Genomic DNA, 22153 nt, shown 5'->3' with positions numbered 1-22153 from the left:
CACTTGTTATTTCAATAGGAAGTGTTTAAGCGTTGGAACTCAGGAGTTTACTTTCCTAAAATATGTAGTTGATGATACAAATTTAAGTCACAGATTTCTCTTTCACAAGTTTAAGGGGGAAAAGTATTTGGGGGCCCAATGGCGTCACACAATGGCGTCGGAAGTTGTAATTCCACAGTTTGGTCCTAACAATTGGCTTCAAAGGCTGGTGCTCTTCCTGCTACGCACGGTGTTTTTCTTCGTGCTCCGCTGTACCGCCTTGAGAACAAGAGTGGGTAAAGAAAACATACAACGTCACGCCACGCACAAGCTGAAGCACCCGCAGCAGGCCTGCTTATAATAACTCATAAAGTGACAAGTCACACTTCAAATATTTCGAATCGTTTTTTCATCAATCAAATTGCTGTTCCCATGGAATAGTGAAAAAATAAAAAATAGTGTGTCACCGTTGGCTCAATACTGTCACAAGATGCAGAAGCCAACAACTATTCAGTGAGTGTTAACTGTTATTTTCCATCTATGATTTAATTTAGGGTTCTGGATATGAGGAGCGTGCTGATTTTCAATACCTCTTCACCCTTTTGCACATGTCAGCATGAAAGTTATTCATTATTACTCTGATGCACAATGTCTCCCGCAGTATTGCTCATTAATACATGTTTTCATGTTGACTATGTTTGAAGAAAACTATCTTGGAATGATCGTTTCAAATGATACTTGATTATTCTTGTTGGGCAAATAGACATCCTTTTTTTTATGATGGCCTCTCAACAAAATACGCATGATTTATTAATTTGGTATTTCAGATGGATTGGCCTAGTTTGCCATCTTGCAGATTGAAAAGAGAGAGAGGACAGATGTCTCAGTTTGGAGGAACTCTGAATTCTGTTTGTGGGTTTCAGTTTGCAAATGTACTAGTCTACTTGTTTGAATGACATACCATTCATGTAATGAGACTTTGTGCTATAATTGTGATGAATAATTGTCATCTTTCCTTTTACATTATGAAGCCATCCAGCAGAAACCCGTTATATCTGCCTGCATGGTGCTGCTGCAAAGCCTAACTTTAATTTGGCTACAAAATCCCAAAAGGTATTATATCAAAATCCTGCTTGTTGTATAATATTATTTTGTTCCACTCTTGTTGACTGTTGTGCTAATTATGGATTATTTGCATTTAATAATAACATAATTACAGTGCCATTTTGACATACTGTTACACACCTCCACTCTTGCCAACACGGCATGTATCATTTTCCACACAGGTTATTTCTACCACAGACTCCGCCCCTCTAACTCTCACTATATATACCTGTGATGTTCCCAACATGGTCCGAACCCTGCGATATCCGATTCTCAGTCAAGCATGCCTCTATGCGGACTATTCCAACCGACGCTCTGCACATCCACCATCTTCGATGCTCACTATATCAGGGCATGCGGAGGGAGATTCAGGTCACAAAACAAAGTGGATACTGGACAGCCTGGGACACTGTGTCCTAAGCCTTCACTGTCCAATGCCAATTAAACTAATGTTTGAGAGCAGGGGACTCTGGGGAATTCAAAAGTGTCTGAGAAGCAGGATATTGCACTGGTCTTGCAAGGGATTCTCCTCCATGGCAGCTGATGTTTGTATGCCTCGCTGTTGCCTCTGAACCAGTTCAACAGGTCGCCAGTCTATTGCAGGGCACACAAACAACCATTCGCACTAATATTCACACCTACGGGCAATTTAGAGTCTCCAATTGCCCTAAGCTGCATGTCTTTGTACCGTGGGAGGAAGCCGAAGCACCGGGAGGGAACTGACGCTGGCAAAGAGGGAAAACTTTATTTGTTTGTTTCATTTATTTGTTGCACTGTTCTCTCATCTGTTTAGGACTGTAGTAGCAGCAGAAGTTGCATTAACAGCATGTACAATAACTATTATTTTACCTTTAAATCATATTGAAATTGAAATCCTTCTGCATCTATGTCATGTTATGGTTGATTTTGTTTTACTTACTTATTCATATTTTGTCTGTATTGCTTGTGCTTATGTATTCTAGAATGTGTTACGTATTTTATAATAAATAGTTTGGGTCTTCTTCATTCATTGAAGATTCACAGAAGGTTCTGTAAAATGCTTAACAAAGAAAAGAAAAAAAATGTAACATACAAAATATATCTACAGTAAGTGATGATTGGTGCATCAAGGCTTCGCAGGTTGAGGAAAACAACTCGTGATTGAGAAGAAAAGAACATTAAATGAACTCTCCTGGCTCTTTATGATGAGCCAAAACACCACCGGGCCCATTATGCCGCGATCATATGCGATCAACAGAAGTAAAACCGCAGGAGCAGCAATGACAAAGAACGAACAGCAGTGTGAAGCCCCAAATTACGGACTCCCGTGAACGCGTCCCAGTGCAGATACGTCCGATTACCTCAGAGATCACGGTGACGACAATGAGGTTGCAGTAATTTGACGCACAGGTAGAGCCTGCGAATTTAAAAATGTTTAGCAGGCGATGACAGCGGGGTTACATCAGCACCTGGACCGATTCTTAAAGTTAAGAGTCGCTGCCGTTTGTAAATTAAGGTCAAATTATTCCACCTGAGAACCAACACGTCCATTCTCGAGCGCGTCTCAAGTAGTGCTTCTCCAACCTTGGACCTTAATGGCTAAACTACCAGGAAGTGCCGGTGTGCCGGTGCTCGGGGACAAGTCGCTGGAGTTTTACCGGGACCCGGTGAGTTTCTGCCGGCAGAAGACCGAGAAGCACCGGGGCCGAGTGTTTCAGTGCCGCGTGCTGAATCGACCGACCGCCTTCGTCTGCTCCGTACAGGGGATGAGAGAGCTGCTGTGCGGTATGTCGTGTGTGTGCGTGCGTGCGTGCGTGCGTGTGTGCCCGCGCGTGTATGCGTGTGGACTCAACAGGTTGTTGGGCAGTAAAGCTGCGTGTTTGGTCCCCAACGACAAATAAAACACCAGTGGTTCAATGTGGACCAATATATTGTAGAGTTTGTCTGCTTCAGGAACCATTGGTCATTTTATTAGATATGACAACTTTGTTGGTTTGATCATGTATTACAGGGGGTGATGTTATCAGTAGTTCATAGTAGGCTAAGAGGGCAGTGACCTTGTCTCCTTGTTTCCTTTGCCTTAGGATAATAATGAGACAGAGTTTTGCTCTCGGGCGCAGGAACTAAAGGAACATTCCTCCTTATGTGGAGCACAATTCACCCCGGGATTAGTCTGACCCGTCATGGGAGAGACTCGTGATGTTACATGAGGGGGGGGGGGGGGGGGGAGGATGTAACCCAGACGTGTGTGTGTGTGTGTGTGTGTGTGTGTAATACACTTTATGCTGTGTGTTTCAGAGAAGTCCAACATGTTTCTGAAGGATCCAACTGACTTGATGACCAACATGTATGGCGACACGGTTGTCACCACTAATGGTAAACGCATGCGCACACCAGACACCCCACAGACTGCTCAAAGCAGAGCTCTGAATGCAGAAGATATGTATTTCATACACAAGGTACTGCAAAGAGAAGAAAAGAAAACATCTTTTGACAAAAAAACAACAGTTTTGTTCTTAACACCTAGGTTTACTCTACACTGGTAGTGTAAGACCCAAACTATGAAATATGCTTAAATTAACCAGAGCAAATATGAGTAACTTGTATTTGTGTGTTCCAGGTGAGGAGGCGTGTCTTCTCCGTCTGTCTCTCACCAACTTGTTCACAGGAAGTTGTTTGAAATCATCTCATGATTACATCACCAGGTAGGGAAAGGATTATTAGTGTTATATTCATGTTGCTGTGTAATGTGTATTTTATGACCTGGAGAGTCACAGGGTTGAGTTTTATAAAGTTAAAATGGGACCATGGAGCCCATTTGTCATTTGAACTCTGGTTGTGTATTGAGACATTATTTTTGTCTCGCCTCTTGTGCAATGGATAAAGATCGAGGCAAAAACATGGCTGCAAAGTCCGTATTGCTGCAACAATGTGTGCCTTATGTTATCGTTACAATTAACAGAATGTATGTAAATGCACTGCCAGGACATATCTTTTCAAACGACTGACTTCATCTTGTCTGTCTGTGTTTCTTCGACCTCTTCTCTCAACAGTGTATGTGAGCGCTGTCTGCAGGACCTCAGGTAACGCTCTGTATATTTGCATGTTAGTGCCCATGTTTCCTTATATACCTGTTTGTGTTTGTGGATGTTTCAACTTCCCCTGTTCTCATCAACACACATGCAGTTTCATGATGTGTGGTAGATATTTATCTATTTTATTTATTTGATATGTGATCTGTTTGTGTGTGTGTGTGATATGTGATCTGTTTGTGCGTGTGTGTGCGTGTGTCTGTGTGTAGTGGCCGGCCGCAGTGTGTGTATTCTGCCTTCAAGCGTTTGGGGACAGAGTTGGTGTTGGGCCTTTTTCTGAACGTACGAGCAGAAGAGCAACCCGAACTTTTCCAGGAAATCATGCAGCTCTGCACCGAACACTGGCATGGTACGGGACATCACAAATATGCTGAATATACACACAAATGCACCAAAACACAGCCATGGTGCAGCCATAGAGTCCCTGACCTCCCAAACCACCCCCCTCTTTTTCTCTGCAACGATCAGTTCATATAAAATGGCCTTTTATTGAAATGCAGCTGTGGTATTGTTTCACACTCACTGTAAAATGCTCTTTTACAGACAAAGTCCGCTTTGTGGTTCTGCAACACAGTATTGCAAAATCTTCCACTTCCCCTTCTAACTCAGCTCAGTGAAAATGACACTTTCTGTGGTTTTGCCCTTCTGTGTATGTTTCTTGACCGACTCCTCCGATGCCCCTGCAGGTCTGATTTCTGCACCGGTCAGTGTGAAAGTTCCTCTGTGGTCGTCGGGTTTCTCCACCGCTCTGGAAGCCAGAGACAGACTGATGGACATCATCAAAGACAAACTGGAGAATGACAAACAGGGGTGAGACTGCAGTTGTCTTTCTACTCGTAGAGACCGAAAGAACCGCCCACTGCTTCTCTACTTTTCCTGGCTAGTTTCCAGACTTCTGCCTTCCTTTTTTTTGGCATTGACTAAAGATGAACTTTGATCTTTAGCTGCTTGTTGTCTTGGCCGGGCTTTTGGGGCAAACCTACCTTTGCTCCGTCATTACAGGTACATTGAAACATACCTAATGACTCATCTTTTGCTCCTCTCAAGTGATATATGTGAGATATGCTTTTTTGAAATACAGCAACATTACCCCTCTCTAATATCAGGCGGCTGTTGCTCTTTGCAGTGACATTCTCATGCGTAAAGCCGTCTCTCTCTGCTATAAATCACAGGCTAGGAGAGACTGTTTATTATGCACTGGTTTGTTTATAGCTCCCATGCCATTAATTACTGATGATTTGTAGATCGTGCAACATTAATCTTAGTGCCGCTCTCTCCTCTATGCGGCTCTAGCTTTGTCGGCTCCCTCGCCTCTCTGCCGCTGCCCGACTCCAGTTCAGCCTCCCAGCATCTCCTGCTGTTCATCTCAGCGCTGATCCCCAAGGCGCTGGCATCGCTGCTCACCTCCTTCACACTGGCACTCAGTGGAAACCAACAGGTACACAAATGGATAAAGCTGGGTGTTTTGATGGAAGAAAATTATGATAATGCACATCTTCAGTACATATTAATCACGTGGGCAGTCAGATGTGCAGACGTGGCAAATGTCTGTGTCTGAAAGAAAAGTACGGCATGTCCTTAAATTAAAACAAAACCGCTGAAATCAATCATTATCAGGTTTTTTTGCGTTCTTAAATTGATACTTTATGTTAGTGTTATTCAACCTTTTTTGAGCCGCGGCACATTTTCTACAATAAAAAGAAATCTTGCGGCACACCAACAACCAAAAATAAGTTCCAAAATGTCACATTGCATGTTGCATATACATACATAATACAGCATATATGCAAGGTAATTATTGTGCTACCTAGTGGCATGGAAGAGTATTTAATGACTAGGCCAGCCACTAGATGCACTCTCAGACGCTAAACAATGGAAAATGATTTGCGGCAACTTAATAATATTTTTTGGGACCGATAAAGTGAAATTGGACATTTTCCCACGACACACCTGACTATCTCTCATGTCACACTAGTGTGCCGCGGCACAGTGGTTGAAAATCACTGCTTTATATGATAATAAAAAAAACAGTCATATAAATTATATGTATAGTGGAATAAGTTTTTCATTGTATAGAATAACTGCCTGTTATCTGTGCATATGACAGTAAAAACATCTTGAATCTTCTCAAAAATGAGGCCTGTGAAAAAACTACAGTTATTTCTGCCATTATATAAGATTTACCAACCAAAATCTTTTCTCCGTGTTCATGAGAAGACCCGTCGGCGAGCGATGGAGGACCCTGATTACTTTCGCTCAGTACTGCTGGAGGTGCAGAGACTTTGGCCTCCTTTCATTGGTGGACGCAGAATAGCTGATCAGGTAGAGTACCGGTTGGCATCCTTTTGATTTCATATCGTAATGAATGAGTGTCGTGTAGTTCTTGTCTCGTGCTTTGGATTTGAAAGTTTCTGTGTCCCTTTTGGGACCCTCTCGTCTCTAAAGTCATTAAAAAAATCACAAATTTGGTTCTGGGGACTGATTTTCAGATCCAAAGGATATGGGAACATTTTACGCTTCACATATTTGGTACAACAGATTTTTTTTATTCTGTCGTTATCTTGAGATCACAAGTTAATTGTTATGGTAATATGATTAATGGGACTTTTACTTTGCAATATCTCCAATTTGAAACAGTATTTTCTTTTTAATTTACCAGCACATGTTTGATACCTTTTTTAAACATGATCAAATTGATCTTATTCCTTTTATATATATATTTTTTTTATAAAGAATTGATTATCTTTTCTCAAGATAATGAAATGATTAACTTAAGACAACAGTAGTCTGCGTGACCATTCTCTTCTCAGCTGAATATCTGAAGTATAACTCAATACATTTGATATGTTAGTTTTTTCAGTTTTGAAGTACAACTTACATTGAGAAATATGAAGAAAATATATCTTTTGTGAAGCTGATTTTATGGAAAACCTTTTCATTTGGATGTTTTTAACAAAGCTGCTGTCCAAATTTTTACTTTTAAGGTTTTACCATTGCAGAGTAACTCAATTCCCTCCCGAGTAAATCCTGTTTTTGTACACTTTGAAGACTATATGAAAGTCATTATTGTACCTTTTTTATAGGTTTATTTTCCAGTAGTCTCGGCTTCTGTTTTCTGCGTTGCACTCCTTTCCTCTAGATGGCGACATATTCCAGTAGTTGAAAGTCTCCTCTGCTGTCACTGTCCTCTCTCTGTGTTCACTGTGCAGTACTGAGAGATACAAGGGCTGGACGAGAAGCACAAACACCTTCAGTATATTATATTAATCACATACATTACAGTCGCTCTGCACTAAAAAACAGTTTTGTCAATCTGGTGTTCATAATTTTTTCTTTTCTTTTGAGACTTTTCTTCTTATTTTGAAAGGTGAGACAGAAACTACAGTAATTGTCAATGCATGCGAGTCCCTGCCTGCATTGAGGAGTGACTATGAGTGTTTAAGCAGCATAATATGTGTTTTAATAGCGACATGATATACGTTAAACGTTGTCATGACAGACGCGTGCAGCTGGATTTCATTTACTGATATAAATATCAGTTAGTACAATATTTACTAACTGATATTTTATCAGGTGTATCTATTATTATTCTATTATTTTGTACGCCACTTGTTTATTCGAACATGTTCCATTCAGGTTTGATCTGAGTGAATTTGGGATTATATTGTCTGACAGTGCTGAGAAGTCCCGTCTCTTGATTGGCCGGCTGCCTACGCCGAGGGCTGCCTCCACCTCCCTCCGCATCGGCTGTGTTTATCATTATGACCTCATCAAACTGCCTTATGCAACAGCTCAATCAGAGGCATTGATCCATCTCCGCTATTGATCGGCTCCGCTCCCCCGGACGGAAGTGAGCGTGCGAGTTCGGGGGTTGTTCGGGGTTTGGCAGTGGGATTGATGTGTGCTGGTGGCACTGTGAGGCCGAGTGGAAAGTCATTTGTCACTTCTGGGAAACGCATCGGTACTCTTTGATTCCCAACGGCCTCGGTGGGATGCGGGGTCATGATGCGTGGGTGTTTTTGGAGAATTTAAGAACTCCAAGAATAATGTGTTTTTTGTTCATACAGGATGGACAAGTTATACTATTGGGGAGGGAACAACAACTACTATATTATTTACGGTGACTCAACTTTACTAGATTATTCGTTATTAAAATGTTCTTAAAGTGTAGTATAAAAGTAGCTCTTTTGACGAGTACCTGCAGGTTATTAATAACAAATTGCTACTGTAAAAGTGCTAATATGATATCCTGACTGGAACCACATCAACATAAATATGTTTCACTCCAAATTATCTGATATATTAAACTTTTTAAGGTCGCCATTTTTTTTGTATTTAATGTAGAAATGTATGGCACATATTCAATCCTCGCCTGGCAAATATTTTTCTTGCTTCAAACACATTTCCCCCAAAGAAAATCAGGAGAGCAGTGCCGGGTGCTGAGTGAAAAGAGATGATGAGATGTTTATGCGCACAGGTAGGTGTGTAAGAAAAGCGAGAGATTATTAGTATTCACAATACGGTGGAAAAAGTAGAAGCTCCATCCAGGTGGAACTAAGATATGCAATCGTTTCAGGGTTATGCAAGCGAGAAACAAACCGCAATGGCAGAGGCATCTCTCAGTGTGAATTAGGAGAAAGAAGGAGAATTGTAAATTATTTTCCACTCCAGCAATAAAAGAAAAATGAGAAAGCGAGAAGAGGAAACGGAAACGATGATCCTGTACTGTGGTAGGCCATTAGTGCAGCGGCTAATGGATGTAGTGAATACGTGAATTAAAAGGGCAACATTTGTGTAAGTGGTCTTTTTGCCCCAAGGTGGCTCCTTTCAACAGAACTCAGGACATTTTGTTTACAATGGAACTGCAATTTACAATCGGAGCCAAACATCAGCGCTCCCATTCATTTTGGTTCAAAGGGGTATTAATAGCGGGTTCTTAAAGTTGCGTCATTGCGCTGTTCCCCCGCTCCCTTCTTATTGTATGTCAGCGCTTCCAAATCTGCTTCATAATCATAAACCCTCCTGATCCACAGTTTGTAAAACACAAAGGTCTTGTAGATGTGAAGCAGGATTCACTAAGTGCATTATTTAATTATAATACAATATAATAATAATAATAATAATCATGTGATTTTTTTCCCCACTGTGTATGTGCAGGACTCCACGCTCGCTGGGTTTCATGTCCCGAAGGATTACGGTGTGATCTATATCAGCCATTCTGTCCACCGTGACCCAGAGGTGTTCCAGCAGCCAGACAGCTTCCTGCCTGAGAGATGGAGCGGAAGGTGAGGATCTTAGATGTGTCTTCAAGTCTTGGTTTGTTAAGCTCGGACATGCGGAAAAAAAATTGTTTCAGAGTTCGTCTGATGTCATTTTACAATGTTTTGAATTGTGTATAATCACCCCTTAATATCGTATTTGTGTTTCCGTTAGCTTAGAATGAGCCCTTCATAGCTGCATGATATATCTATCTATTACACAGAGTCCGCTATGTTGCACATGTTGTACGGCCTCGTTTCCCCAGTGGCTCAAACGCTGGCTCTAAAGGAGGCCTTTTGCGTTGGTGGCTACTTGAACTTTGTGACACAAATGCACCTTGATGGTGTAGGGTTCTCCCACACGTATAGATTGGAAGGTCTTGCGGGACATCGGAGGGGTGTTCATTATGATACGATCTGCCACCTCACTGCTAGATGTCACTACATGCTACACGATGGTCCTTCAAGGGTGAGCTGCTTTGGCACAAATGTCCACTCGGACTTGAGGCTGAACTGCTTAGATGTTGGTGTTAAAGGTCAAGTTTACGGTGATGTTTGTCAGTCCCATTCTCATGAAAGCAATATCTTCAGGGACACCTGGAGAGACTTTAATTACATCTGGCACAAACATTAAATTGGACTCGAGGATAAACTGATTAATTGTGTGTTGTATTTTTTGGGTTTTAATGTGTTTTTTGTTCATGTATTCATGCGGAGGATTTATCGCACAAACCCCAATCAATGTCAATGAAGTCTTTGGGTGTAAAAAAAACATGCTTGATAGGGTGATTATGAAAATTTAAAAGAACTTGTCACGTATCCAGCAAATCAGCTCCATCTCAAACTAAATTACCTTCAAGTTGAAACAACACCTTTCTGAATATATACCAACAATACCTTTCTGCCTGTATATTACCAGTAGTTGAAAGGGGGGTTTTCACAAAGGCTTAGTTCAATCTAATCAATCTCAACGTATCTCAAGTTTCTGTCTTTTAGAAAGAGAAATTACTTCTGTCTCGTGCTGCCACTTTGCTTCGATAATCAACAATCTCAAAAGGAGAAAAAAGAGTCAGAGATCAATTTCTACACAAACGGAACCAGAAAATATCACATTCAAGAAAGTGCTACAACTTCTTCTCAAAACTGGAAAAAAGCAGCAGCATGAAAGACATTCATTAAATAGATAAAATCTGATTAAATAGCTTTTCAAGGAAATAATGACTTTTGAGTTTCTAACTGATTTTTCTTTTGTACTTTTTCTCATTTACTATCTCTGAACCGGTGACATTTTTGTGTCCATATTATTATAAGTGGCTTATCCTGAAAGGTCTGGTGTTGACACATCCTGTCTGCCACTCACTGTGGTATCGCAGGCGGACACATGTGCACACACACACACACACACATATACACTCACACACACACACTGATTAGACTGCGCAAGAAGGAGGATGCTCTCAGTGCGTTGACGCATTAGGGTACGAGGAAATGCGTCAGGATAATCCTTTTTCATAAAAAAAAAAGATTTAGAGAAAAAATGTCATTTAAAAAAAATAATTAAACTGAACAGAAGAGAAAACAAATGGAAGATAGATGCAGCTATATTGATGGGTGGATGAAACAAGTGTTAGTGGACAGACTTCTGTCAAATGCAGGATTTCTGTAGAAGTTACTGTGCTAAAACGAGGAAGGAAATTACCAAACAACACGAGGCAGCCATGTTACTCTCTGCAATGGTACCATAGCCACAGAAAATAGGCAGGTGTCACAGGTATGTATTAAAATCCAGGTAACCATAGCAACAGCACCGGGAGCTATTCTTAAGTAGAAACGTCTCCAGTTAAAACATAATTGTTTATTAGGGGCAGAGTTGCGCTTCGCTAAATTAGAACAGGTTACCACAAACATATAGAATATATAGCAACGACTAATCCCTCCCCTGTGTCACTGTTGCATCGTTACGACCAACAAAAGGTAACATTAGCTGGCTAATATAGTGCGGACCATTTGTCATGAAGAGTTCAAGCAGCGGTATGGCTCATGGCCAACACATCAGATCTGACACTTGATCAAAAAGCTCTTATTATGGGAGGGAAAAAAATAAAAGACACGTATGTAACTTGATCTGCCTCCTTCACCCATTCACTCCCTCTGTCAACCGTTTTTTCATTCATCCATTTCCTCCATTCACCTGTTCATTCTCATTCATGGCTGTTCATTCAGGCGACGGAGCAGAGAGGTGTCGGGGGAGGGGCAGGATCTATGAATGTATGTATGTAGGGGGCTGCTGCCATGGACACTAGTCATCTGACACCGTCTTTACCAATAGGGATTCCCTGTGTGTGTGGGTGTGTATGTGTGTGTGTGTGTGTGTGTGTGTGTGTGTGTGTGTGGGGTGGGGGATGATGCCCTATGGAATGGGATAGGATACAGAAAATGAGTCAGAGAAGATCCTATCCTGTTTTCGCCTCTGTGCGACTCTCGAAACAAAAACAGGGTGATTCCTCTCAAAGGAAATGTCTTTGTGTGTGTGGGGCTTCCCCCCATCCGATAAATGGAACCGCCGTTATGAAATCCCTTTTAGTGGAACTGACAGTTTAAGTCAATGAAGACAAATAAAATACAGACACACACACGCATGTCTAATAGGAACAGTTAAAGCAATTTGCCTCCGCGAGCATGATCATCAAGAAATGACGAAGAATTAGTTTCTAGACAAATTCATAACGTCTCAGTATATTTTCTGCGGATGTGAAGATTTAGCCGGGCATCCCAGTTTACCATTTCATTGTACTGGTATGTTTCCTACAATAGAAATGTCCAGGGGGTTTATTAAAGCTCGGGGTTTATTTTATTTGACCTCATTCAAGATCATCTTTGTGGTCACGCCGTTAATTCACTGAAAAGAAACATCTGTGGCTTTTCCTCCAATGCCAAAAGGACAATTATATAACCAGATTATTGTAATGATTCCTTGAAAAGGTGGTGATCTGCGTAGTAACACAATGTTAACTGGGTAACGGGTGCCATTTAAAATTGACTGAAGTGAACGTAAAAGCCACTGAACACTTCATGAATGAATAGACCGGTAACTGCTGCCATGGTAACTGTCTACCTCATACCGATTTTTACCAATGGGGATTCTCTGTGTGTGTGTGTGTGTGTGTGTGTGTGCGTGTGTGTGTGTGTGTGTGTGTGCGTGTGTGCGCGCGTGTGTACATCCTCCCTGCGGGATGAGATGGGGTTGAGGAATGAGTCAGAGGAGATTTTCCTTGAGACCTGATGGAAATTCAAGAAACCATAAACAAAACCTAAAAACCATCATCGTAAAATGGATGTGCTTGCAATTTTGTCCATAAAATACTTGATGATGATATCCCATAAAGACTAAAACCGACAAATCATTATTCTCGTAGCGCATCCATCTTTGATGTGCAGTTGCCAAAAATTCTCACTAGTGCTCCAAATTCACTGAATTTGTGACCAGATTGACTTGGTGCTGAGGGGCAAGTGTGTGTGTGTGTGTGTGTGTGTGTGTGTGTGTGTGTGTGTGTGTGTGTGTGTGTGTGTGTGTGTGTGTTAATTGCTGCTCAAACTAGTGAATTTCCGTCAGGATATAACTGTATTTTTGTCTCTCTGCATGTTTACTGTATTTACGCTTCAATCCCTCTATTTATCTTCCGGCCTGTTTCTCTTTCCTCCTACCTGTCCTTGTCTCTGCTCCTCCATCTGTCAGTCTTCCTGGAGACAGTTTTCCTGTCTGCCTTGATAATTGCCTGACTCCTTTCCCTGCCACCTGGCCGTGTAATTTAATGACTGCAGTCTTGCCCACCTACAATAACTACAGTTGAACCACATCATCTGTTTCTGTGTGTGTTTGTGTGCGATAATTGCGTATATTGTCCGCCGTGTGTCCCAGTTTGTATCTGTGTGTATCTTCAGCTTGTGTATTTGTGTGCTTTTCCAGTTGGAAGCAAATGTTAGAGCTGGTGAGTTAACATCCGATCAGCCAAACGCCCACACGAGCGCCGGCCGCTAGATGAATGAATCGGAAACGCAAGCAACCGCAGATAGAAATCTGAGCTACAGCGAGCTGTGTCGCTAGTTTCAGATAAGTATGAGAACAGGGACAAAAGTTCTGACATACATCGGTTTTTATTTGAAGTGGAAATCATCAGCACAACTTGAGTGTTGGTTTGGATTGCTGCTTGAGAGTTTTCAGCATTTCAAGAAATCAATCGGTGTTTGAATGCTGAGAAATAAAAATACGTCCCAGAAGATGACTGAGATCTGTTTGCCTTGGTCTGTGTATTAATGGACACATATAGTCGTAGGTGTGAAGACAAGAGGAAATATACCACTGGAATATTTTGAGATTGTTTATCCCTTCTATTAAAGCTAATACTTCGCTGGATGCATTTGATGCTATCCCGGCTTCAGAGCAAAGTCTCTATACTGGACTATAGATTATACTTCTCTGCTTTACTTCCCATCTATTGAGCATATTTAATATGGCCTTCTGCTGGACCGCTTAAGACTTCCTCTGTCTCAGTGTTACAGGACATTGTACACAACACATCTTGCTGTTTCAGGATGGGCCTCGAAGTACATTAGACCATTAGACAGATGCTGCAGAGAACACTAATATTCTCCCTTCTCTCTCTCTCTCTCTGTCTCTAACTCTCTCACACACATACACACACACACACAAAGCATACCACACACACTGGACCCAGACTATACACACCACTAATGCTTCCTGTTTGCCTTTAATCAGAGCTCAGGTTTCAGGAAGACAGGATACATTAGTGGTGAGAGGGAAGCGATGGCCTGCATTAGCAGGCTGTTGACAAACCCGATGGCTGGAAACGACCAGCATCTTGACTTTTTTTGAGAACATTTTTAGAGGAGAAATTGGAACGTTACAGCAGGTATGGCAAAGAGAGTAAGACTGACTTCTGATTCAGTTCCACCTTGTGTTAGCGTCCACCTCCGTTCCGTAATTCTGTCTTTTATTAATTCAATCCCCGTAACAGTTATGGAGATAGTTCTGGAAAGTGGTGGAAAAACCAACACTACCTAGAGCAATAATATTGGCAATGATAAAAGTCTACAGAAATCTGTGTAAAATGCAAGTAAATCCATAAAGAAGTGAACAGACACACATATACCCAGACAGTGTGTATTTCAAAATGAACACAGTTTCCTGATATCGCTGACCTCTGGCCATCATTCAGGCCGTATCATTGGTTCCATTCATATCGTCACCATCAGATCATCATCTGATGTCACGTCTGATGAGCATCCCGTATCCTATTGCAGTTTTGTTATATGCAAGCAACAGAGACATGAAGTGGTCATTATTCTGCTCAGGGACTTCTATGAATAGATTCAGGCTCAGGCGCTCTGATTTATAGAAAATATATTTTTTTTTAAATTGTGTTTTCCGACAATTATGGAAGCGTGTAAAACTATTGGTTTCTGCAGCTCTGATTTCTTTGCATGCATTTTGTGATTTGTGTGTAACGAGACCTGGGCAATGATTTATTTCACCACTATACTTGGAGGACGCAGCATGTCGTCAGTCGAGACCAATATCTGCCCCATTTTAAATAAAGTAGTTAAGTAGGTAATAAGGTGCTGAGATTGAACCTGTATTTTCTCATGGTAAGTATTCAAAATAGGTCATTGAGAATTCTAATTGGAATGTCAATTAAATGATTAATATCGACTGAAATGGAACAGTTTTACACGGCCCTCTGTGATAACACGTAACTATGTTTCTGTATGTGCAGGAATGCGGGCCAGGAGCACTTCCTGTGTTCCTTCGGCAATGGGCCCAGAAGCTGCATTGGACCGAAACTTAACGATGTCTTCCTGAAGGTGACTCCATTTTTCTTTAGCTCATATCACTTCCATCTACACACACACACACACACACATGCACACATACTCACAGTGCCACTCTTTAGTGCCACAGTCTGTACAGATGTCTTCTTTTGGAGATAAGGAGGTCAAAGATTTGTCGAAGGTTGCATGTAATTAATGTTCTTTAGTCAGAGAAACGGACACAAAGATGTTGAGTGATTTGCATGTACGTATAATAATAGCTGGATGCCATAGGGCCACTCAGCCTTTGACCATCACCATTATAAAAAAGACGTTTGTGAGACACCTCAAACTGCAAACAAGCACAAATGGGACTCTTTCTATTGTGAATGTATAGTTGTATGTTTGTAAAACGTTCCTTGAGCTGAGAAAAAGCCATTTCAAAGAGTACGATGCAACCACAATGTATAGATGGATAGATTTACAAACATAGGTGCAAATATTTCACACATATTGTTTTCTGTCCTTAACCTCCAAAAGGAGAGCTGAAAGTGAGACTGCTGTAGCTGTGCACCTGAACACTACAAATGGTGTGATTTTTTTTTTAAGGGTGAAAATATCGATATGGACTATTATATTTACCTTGTATATCTTTTATGTGTAAATGTGTTCTCTCAAGGAAGAAAAATGGGAATTTTGCAAAGCTTCCAGTCGACCATATTAGTTGTTTGTAGAGTGACATAATATGGCACTGAAACAAATAACTAAGAGACAGAGAGAGCGGTGAGCCATGAGCACTTCTCATGGGAATGATGAAATGCTTAGCTCTGTGTGTGTGTGTGTGTGTGTGTGTGTGTGTGTGTGTGTGTGTGTGTGTGTGTGTGTGTGTGTGTGTGTGTGTGTGTGTGTGTGTGTGTGTGTGTGTGTGTGTGTGTGTGTGTGTGTGTGTGTGTGTGTGTGTGTGTGTGTGTTTTATCAGTGATAACAGAAGGAGAGCCCGAGTACAGACTGTCCTGTTTAAACCACCTGCCAGTCCCCACGGCAGCTCTCACCATAGCCACCATTGCCTATATTCAGGGCACACACACACACACACACACACACACACGCATGCACAGCCTATGGAGGAAAGTCCGGAACAAGAACAAGAAGGCAGGTGTGCTACAGGTGTGACAACAGGAAGGGCAGAGATTTGTTTCCCATGTGGACGTTCCCTCTGGAAACGGCTGTGTCTATGTATGTGTTGTGATCCTTGGAAGGTGACGCCCCCCCTTAAAACAACCACAGCGAGCTGCTGGATTCCCACGGTTTTAATTGGAAACATGCGACACTAAATGGAAGGATTCCCTTTTTATTTTTAGGCATCACAGACTATACATTGTGTAATTAAACATATATGATAACATTATTGAATATTTAATGGTCTTGTTGCAATCAATGAAGCCCAATCCTCAGTAACCGTTGTATGTGTATACTGTGTTTCCGACTGGAATGTTGAGTGTCGCTTGCAAAACTGCAAGTGACACTATCTAGATCGCTAGATAATTAAGCCAGCTCCGTGATTTGGTCAAAACTAATCTGGATGGCTGGCTTTTCAGTGTTTCCAGGGCCCCCCTTTTGAAACTAGATACCCTTAAAAGGGTTTTAAATGTGTTAGCGGCCGGTTGTTATGCACTTATGCTAGTTGCAGTGTGTGTTTGTAGAAGGGGAGGATGCAGATTCCACCATTCAGCCAATGGGAGGCGCATCTCAGCAGTTCCCATCCATTGAGTCAATTAATGTTAATGTGCATGATTTAACCTCCATATTTAACCTACGCTGGTAGATTACGGTCACTAAAACAGAGTCTATACACACATGCACGCACACTCCCATGAGTCATTGTCAATGTTGAGTCTGATTGAATGGAGCGCAGGTGAAATGCTCAAAGCGGTTTATTGATCTTCCCTCTCCTCATTCAGCGCTCCGTATTGTTCCGCAGGACAATCAGATCTCATCATTTAAAAACTAGATTACTGATTCTAGACATCCAGCAGCTTCTTGCTTTTTTTTTTTGCTTCAAGAAGTGGCATGAATGGGATAAGGCAGGCAGTGCATTGCTCTCATACTCTCGCTCCACATTGACAATAAGCAGTCATCTTTATCTCTCCCTGCATTCTGCATATCAATATCTATATCGCCATAGATATAGCGATATTAGATGTCATTATGTGTGTGTATGTCCAGTTGCTTTTCACACTCCTACGTGTTGGTGAATATTTTATTTTGACATTCACTGAATACATTCAGATGCATGATGTCACCCGTATCAACGGGGTCAACCCTGCTCCTCCGTCTGTGAGCTTCGGCGTTCTCTGGACCCCCGTAGTAAATGTTGTTCTCTGCAGCGTGACCCAACCCTGGCATGCACCTATCCATCACCTTGTGAAGATTTATTCTGCACCAATGAGGCATGTGTTGAACCTCATCTCGTGCGTCTGATTGGCTTTCAGCAGACGGACCACTTGCACTCACACACGCACTCACACAAGAGGGTGTGACCAGAGTAAAAAGTAGACCACAGGGATCTAGGTCAGAGACGTGAGTCATCGCCTGCTTTCTTCATCCTGCCTCCCACCCCCACCACCATCATCCTTCCCCAATTCCATCTTCTTCTTTCCTCCCTTCCTCCATCCTCATTCATTCATCCGGCTCCTCCCCCTCTATTAGGAACATTTTCATTCACAAAGTGGAGAGAGGAAGGGCAACTTGCTGTTTCTGGTGAATGCGATTGGGCTGCTCGGTGGCCGGGTGTCAACCAATTGGGAACTCTGCGTGCACTTAGTACGTGGAATAAAATAGAATCAGGGTTTTCCTCATCATCCAACCTTTACACAAAGTACACTGGGAATGAGAGTGTAGAATGTTAATTGGTGACATGTTGGAGAAACTTAAAAATTGTACACTGCTAGAGGATCAAATTAGCAAAGTGTTTCAGTCCCAAGGATCTAATGTTCTGTTTCAACTTGGCTGCTGAAAGGTGTTGCGTTGTGTCCCTACTTCTACATGCAAACAAACATATAACAACAAGTGTTATGGAGGCTGTGGCTTAACAAGTTGGAGCTTTTTTTTTTTGCAGCGTTGGCGGATGCTCTCACTCTGCCAAGTGCCTCCTGGTTTAACATTCTGTCTTTGCAATGCTATAAAATTAGGAAATTGTCAATGCCACCCCCACTTGCTCTTAACTCTAAATATCATCAGACAGAAAGTAAGTTTAGTTTATGTCAGTTCAGCAAAGATACTGAAGTTTTTTTTTCTTCTTGTTTTGCCACCAGGAAGCGTGCATGTACCTGTTAAAGAACTACGACTGGTGTTTGGACCCTCCATCGCAGGACCTTGAGTACAAATGGCTGCCTGTGTCTCGCCCAGTCCATCCCCCCACCGTCTCCTTTACCCGACTCGATCATACCAGATGTGACGAGGGCGACACCGGCTAGGGATGCACATTATGTTCATTGACGTAGCTGCTGATAAGTTTGAGGGACATATGAGCACTAAAAACAAGCTTGAGGTAAAATATGCCTCTATATTGTGCAGAACAACCTGGAAAATATGTGAACACACCCAGAGGGAAGCCAGCACACGGTGAGGCTTCCCCCTCCGCTGCATCTGATACGGTAATCGTCCTGGGGAAAGCCGAGGAGCGTGCTGGCTTCACGCCGTGTTCCTCTGCCAGATATTTGAAAGCTTTGCTTTAGGAATCTGCAACAAAAGACAAAATAAATGACTCATAATCCTTCTCTTATTGCTGAATCTGACACTGCTAGACAGCTTTTTTTTTTGGGGGGGGGGGTCTGTTTTTCATCTATGTTAATTTAAAAAGATTCATTGGATTCAGAAAATGAAACCTTTTTGCCCCACCAAATCTGTTTTATCTATCACATATTGCTAATAGGGTAAAACGAGATGCACCTTCTTTTTCCCCCCATGGTGGAGTTTACTGCGAACAGAAATTGAAATTGCCTCAAAACTGCAGCCCTCGTTTGGTAGAAATTACATTTCCCCCACTCTGTAATATCAATATTTAAAGCACAGAAAACCAAGGACACACACACACACACACACACACACACACACACACACACACACACACACACACACACGCTCGCAGAGGTAAGCCCTTGGATTCAATACCTAACTGCAAACCTGTCTCCCCTCCCCCTTCCACCACCTAGCAACCACGACTGCTTAGCAACAGTTCATCATACCGACACTGACTTTAGTATGCAAGTCACACACACACACACACACACACACACACACACACACACACACACACACACACACACACACACACACTATAACATTGATACACACACAATCTGAGTCACATGTTGTGATGCCAGAAGGCGTTTGCGAGCGCACGCCTACATTTTAAAGAACCTTCGTAACCTGAGTGATTTTTTAGCACATGAATCATAAACCAGAGTTGTTCTGTGTCCATCATATGGAACATGAAACAAGTATTTTTACATTTGTATTTGGTGATATTGAAGTGAAACATTTCATTATATTCCATATTGTTTATGTTTGCATGTGTCTGTCATAGTCATTGAAGTGATGTGTGATATAGTGTCTTAACTTCTTTTGTTGTTAGTATGTTGTCTTTACTCTCATGGCACATTCCTCCTTTATGAACCTGTGTGCTATATTGTTTGTAAAATATTTGAAGTATTTGGAGTATTTCACTGTTGTTTCTGTATCCTGTCCAATGTGCAGGTGAAATACAGGTGTCATTTTTAATGCTGGTGGTTTCCAATTTGTTTGTTTGGGGTTCCCAAATAGATTTTGGGGGTCATCGGACAATTCAAGGAAAAAGTAAAGCAGCAAAAATAAGTGTTTATTTTAATTATGTATTTAATAAACATTTCAATAACTTGATACTTGCCTATAAAAGTGCTCACCACTGACGTGCATAACCTCTGGTGAGGGATCACAAGTACATTCATTTTACGGTGTCACAAAAAGTTTGAAGCAGCTAAAATACAAGAACAAATTCTCAAATTGCTTCCACACACATTGCATCTAAAAGCAGTCTAATTGCAGACTGAACATTACCGCATATTATCATACTATTCTCATGAAAAAACCCAATTAAAGTCTAAAAACATACCTTAAGAATCGACATTAAAAAGCAGACAATAAATAGAGTTTCACAGTTAGTGAAGTGGCCCCAATTACATATATACCCATGTTGCACCATTAATGCTGTATTATATCTATTCCAGCAACAATAATATTGTCCGGTGTGAACTTGAACATGTTCAGCTGCAGAACGAGGCCTTGAGTCCGTCGCTTGTATGAAACGGGAGCGATGCGGTTGATGCTGCCTGCAAGCTCTGTCCTCGGCTCTAGGCATGCGTCTCAGAAAGATGCTTTTGTCCTAAACAACAAACCTGCTTTGTTCTCTCTCTCTCTCTCTCTCTCTCTCTCTCTCTCTCTCTCTCTCTCTCCCCCTATGCACAATGAAGTATGCTGCAGACGGGCATATTTCTTACTCGTCACACTCGGCCATTGTCTTTGTTTCTATCTCACTCTCTCTCTCTCACACACACACACACACACACACACACTCTCTCTCTTTCCCACACACACTTGCAGACATGCATCACACAAGATCAGACAGAAAATGAGGTCCTTGTGAACAGAGTGGTATGACTCACAGTCTCCCTACACTTGTTTGTTAGCTGCCGCTACTCGCGACAACGCACGACGGGCAAGAGCGATTTATAGTCATAAGTGATGTCATAGTATTGGATTCTGTGTTGTAATTCATCTTGATATGTCAGATATCATATTAAACTGTACATCTAACGATGACATAATGTGTCCTATAATATATCAGGTGGAGTTAGGTGAAGCTTCAGTCTTTCTAAACACAGCAGCTCTTCTCATAAGTAGCAGCAGTTGATTGGATTTGGACACGTGGACCGTTAGGGATTTGACCTAAGACCTTCCGGTCGCTCGATGAACAGCCCAGCATTTCACGTGACATATTTCATGCGTTCCGGACTAAACCGGCATTCTTGTGTGCCTGCTCGTGGTCCACCCCTACACATTTGAATACATCATTTAAAAACTGTCCCACCACGCACCCACAAACAAAGGCCGAGTGAATTTGCTCGTGTGAACGTAAATGTCAGTGAATTTCACGAATGTGACGAGCAGAGGCGTCATATGCTCTCTCTCATACGTGTAGAATTCAATGAAATGCATTTTATTTCAAAAAAAGAACGTTTACTGTCACTCTACAACACAGGCTTGCACGGCAAAATGTGAGCTGCTGTCCCTTTTTTACTAAACGCAAAAACAAACAAAAAAGAAGAAGAAAGTCATGGTTGAGGAGTTTTACAGCCAGAGGGAAAGAAGCAGCTCTGTAGTTTGGTGTTTCAGAAACTTCTCAGTGTTTCCTATAAGGTTTTGTGAGACTGGTTGGACTTTCACATTTCAAAGTCTGCTCACAAACCTCCCTGCATCCATATATCACTGATGCTCGGTTTGTTGCAAATATGTTCTGGGCTGTCATGTCCACGTACAATTCTAAAAAGCATATAATAACACTAAAGGTGGGGCCATTTTCCATCCAGGACGGTGAGAAACAGGAAGTAACGTCGGTCACTCGTAGACTGTGTCGAACAGGAGGGAGGACCGAGAGTCCAGATGGCAGAACAAAGCCTGAGGTCAGTTTTAATGAGCAGAGCTAATTACCACATGACTGTCCCGTCTCTCCACTCCCAGTGGACTGTTGGCCTTTTAACAGGGTATACAACAGGAAGTAAAGGCAGGAAAAACCCACCGCCCACATACACACAAATAACAGTCACTGTCAACAAAGCGTGTCACATGCGCTCAGCACATTATCATGGACAGAGA

At 41.8% G+C, this 22153-nt stretch overlaps 1 protein-coding gene across 1 annotated transcript; it reads left to right on the top strand.

The window, feature by feature from the left end:
- The first annotated feature begins 2460 nt into the window (after positions 1 to 2460).
- On the top strand, positions 2461 to 20023 carry LOC137784099 (putative cytochrome P450 120). Its single transcript, XM_068574537.1, has 11 exons — positions 2461 to 2847; positions 3361 to 3438; positions 3683 to 3767; positions 4116 to 4145; positions 4364 to 4503; positions 4841 to 4964; positions 5448 to 5592; positions 6372 to 6476; positions 9312 to 9439; positions 15208 to 15295; positions 18556 to 20023. The coding sequence occupies exons 1-11, from the start codon at positions 2658 to 2660 to the stop codon at positions 18715 to 18717; spliced, it is 1275 nt and encodes a 424-aa protein (XP_068430638.1). The 5' UTR covers positions 2461 to 2657; the 3' UTR covers positions 18718 to 20023.
- Positions 20024 to 22153: the final 2130 nt, after the last annotated feature.

Source organism: Clinocottus analis, unplaced genomic scaffold (genome assembly GCF_023055335.1).
Source record: "Clinocottus analis isolate CAN_PGR_092001 unplaced genomic scaffold, fCliAna1.0.p SCAF_13, whole genome shotgun sequence".
Classification (NCBI taxonomy): domain Eukaryota; kingdom Metazoa; phylum Chordata; class Actinopteri; order Perciformes; family Cottidae; genus Clinocottus; species Clinocottus analis.
This window is presented reverse-complemented; position numbering and strand designations above follow the sequence as displayed.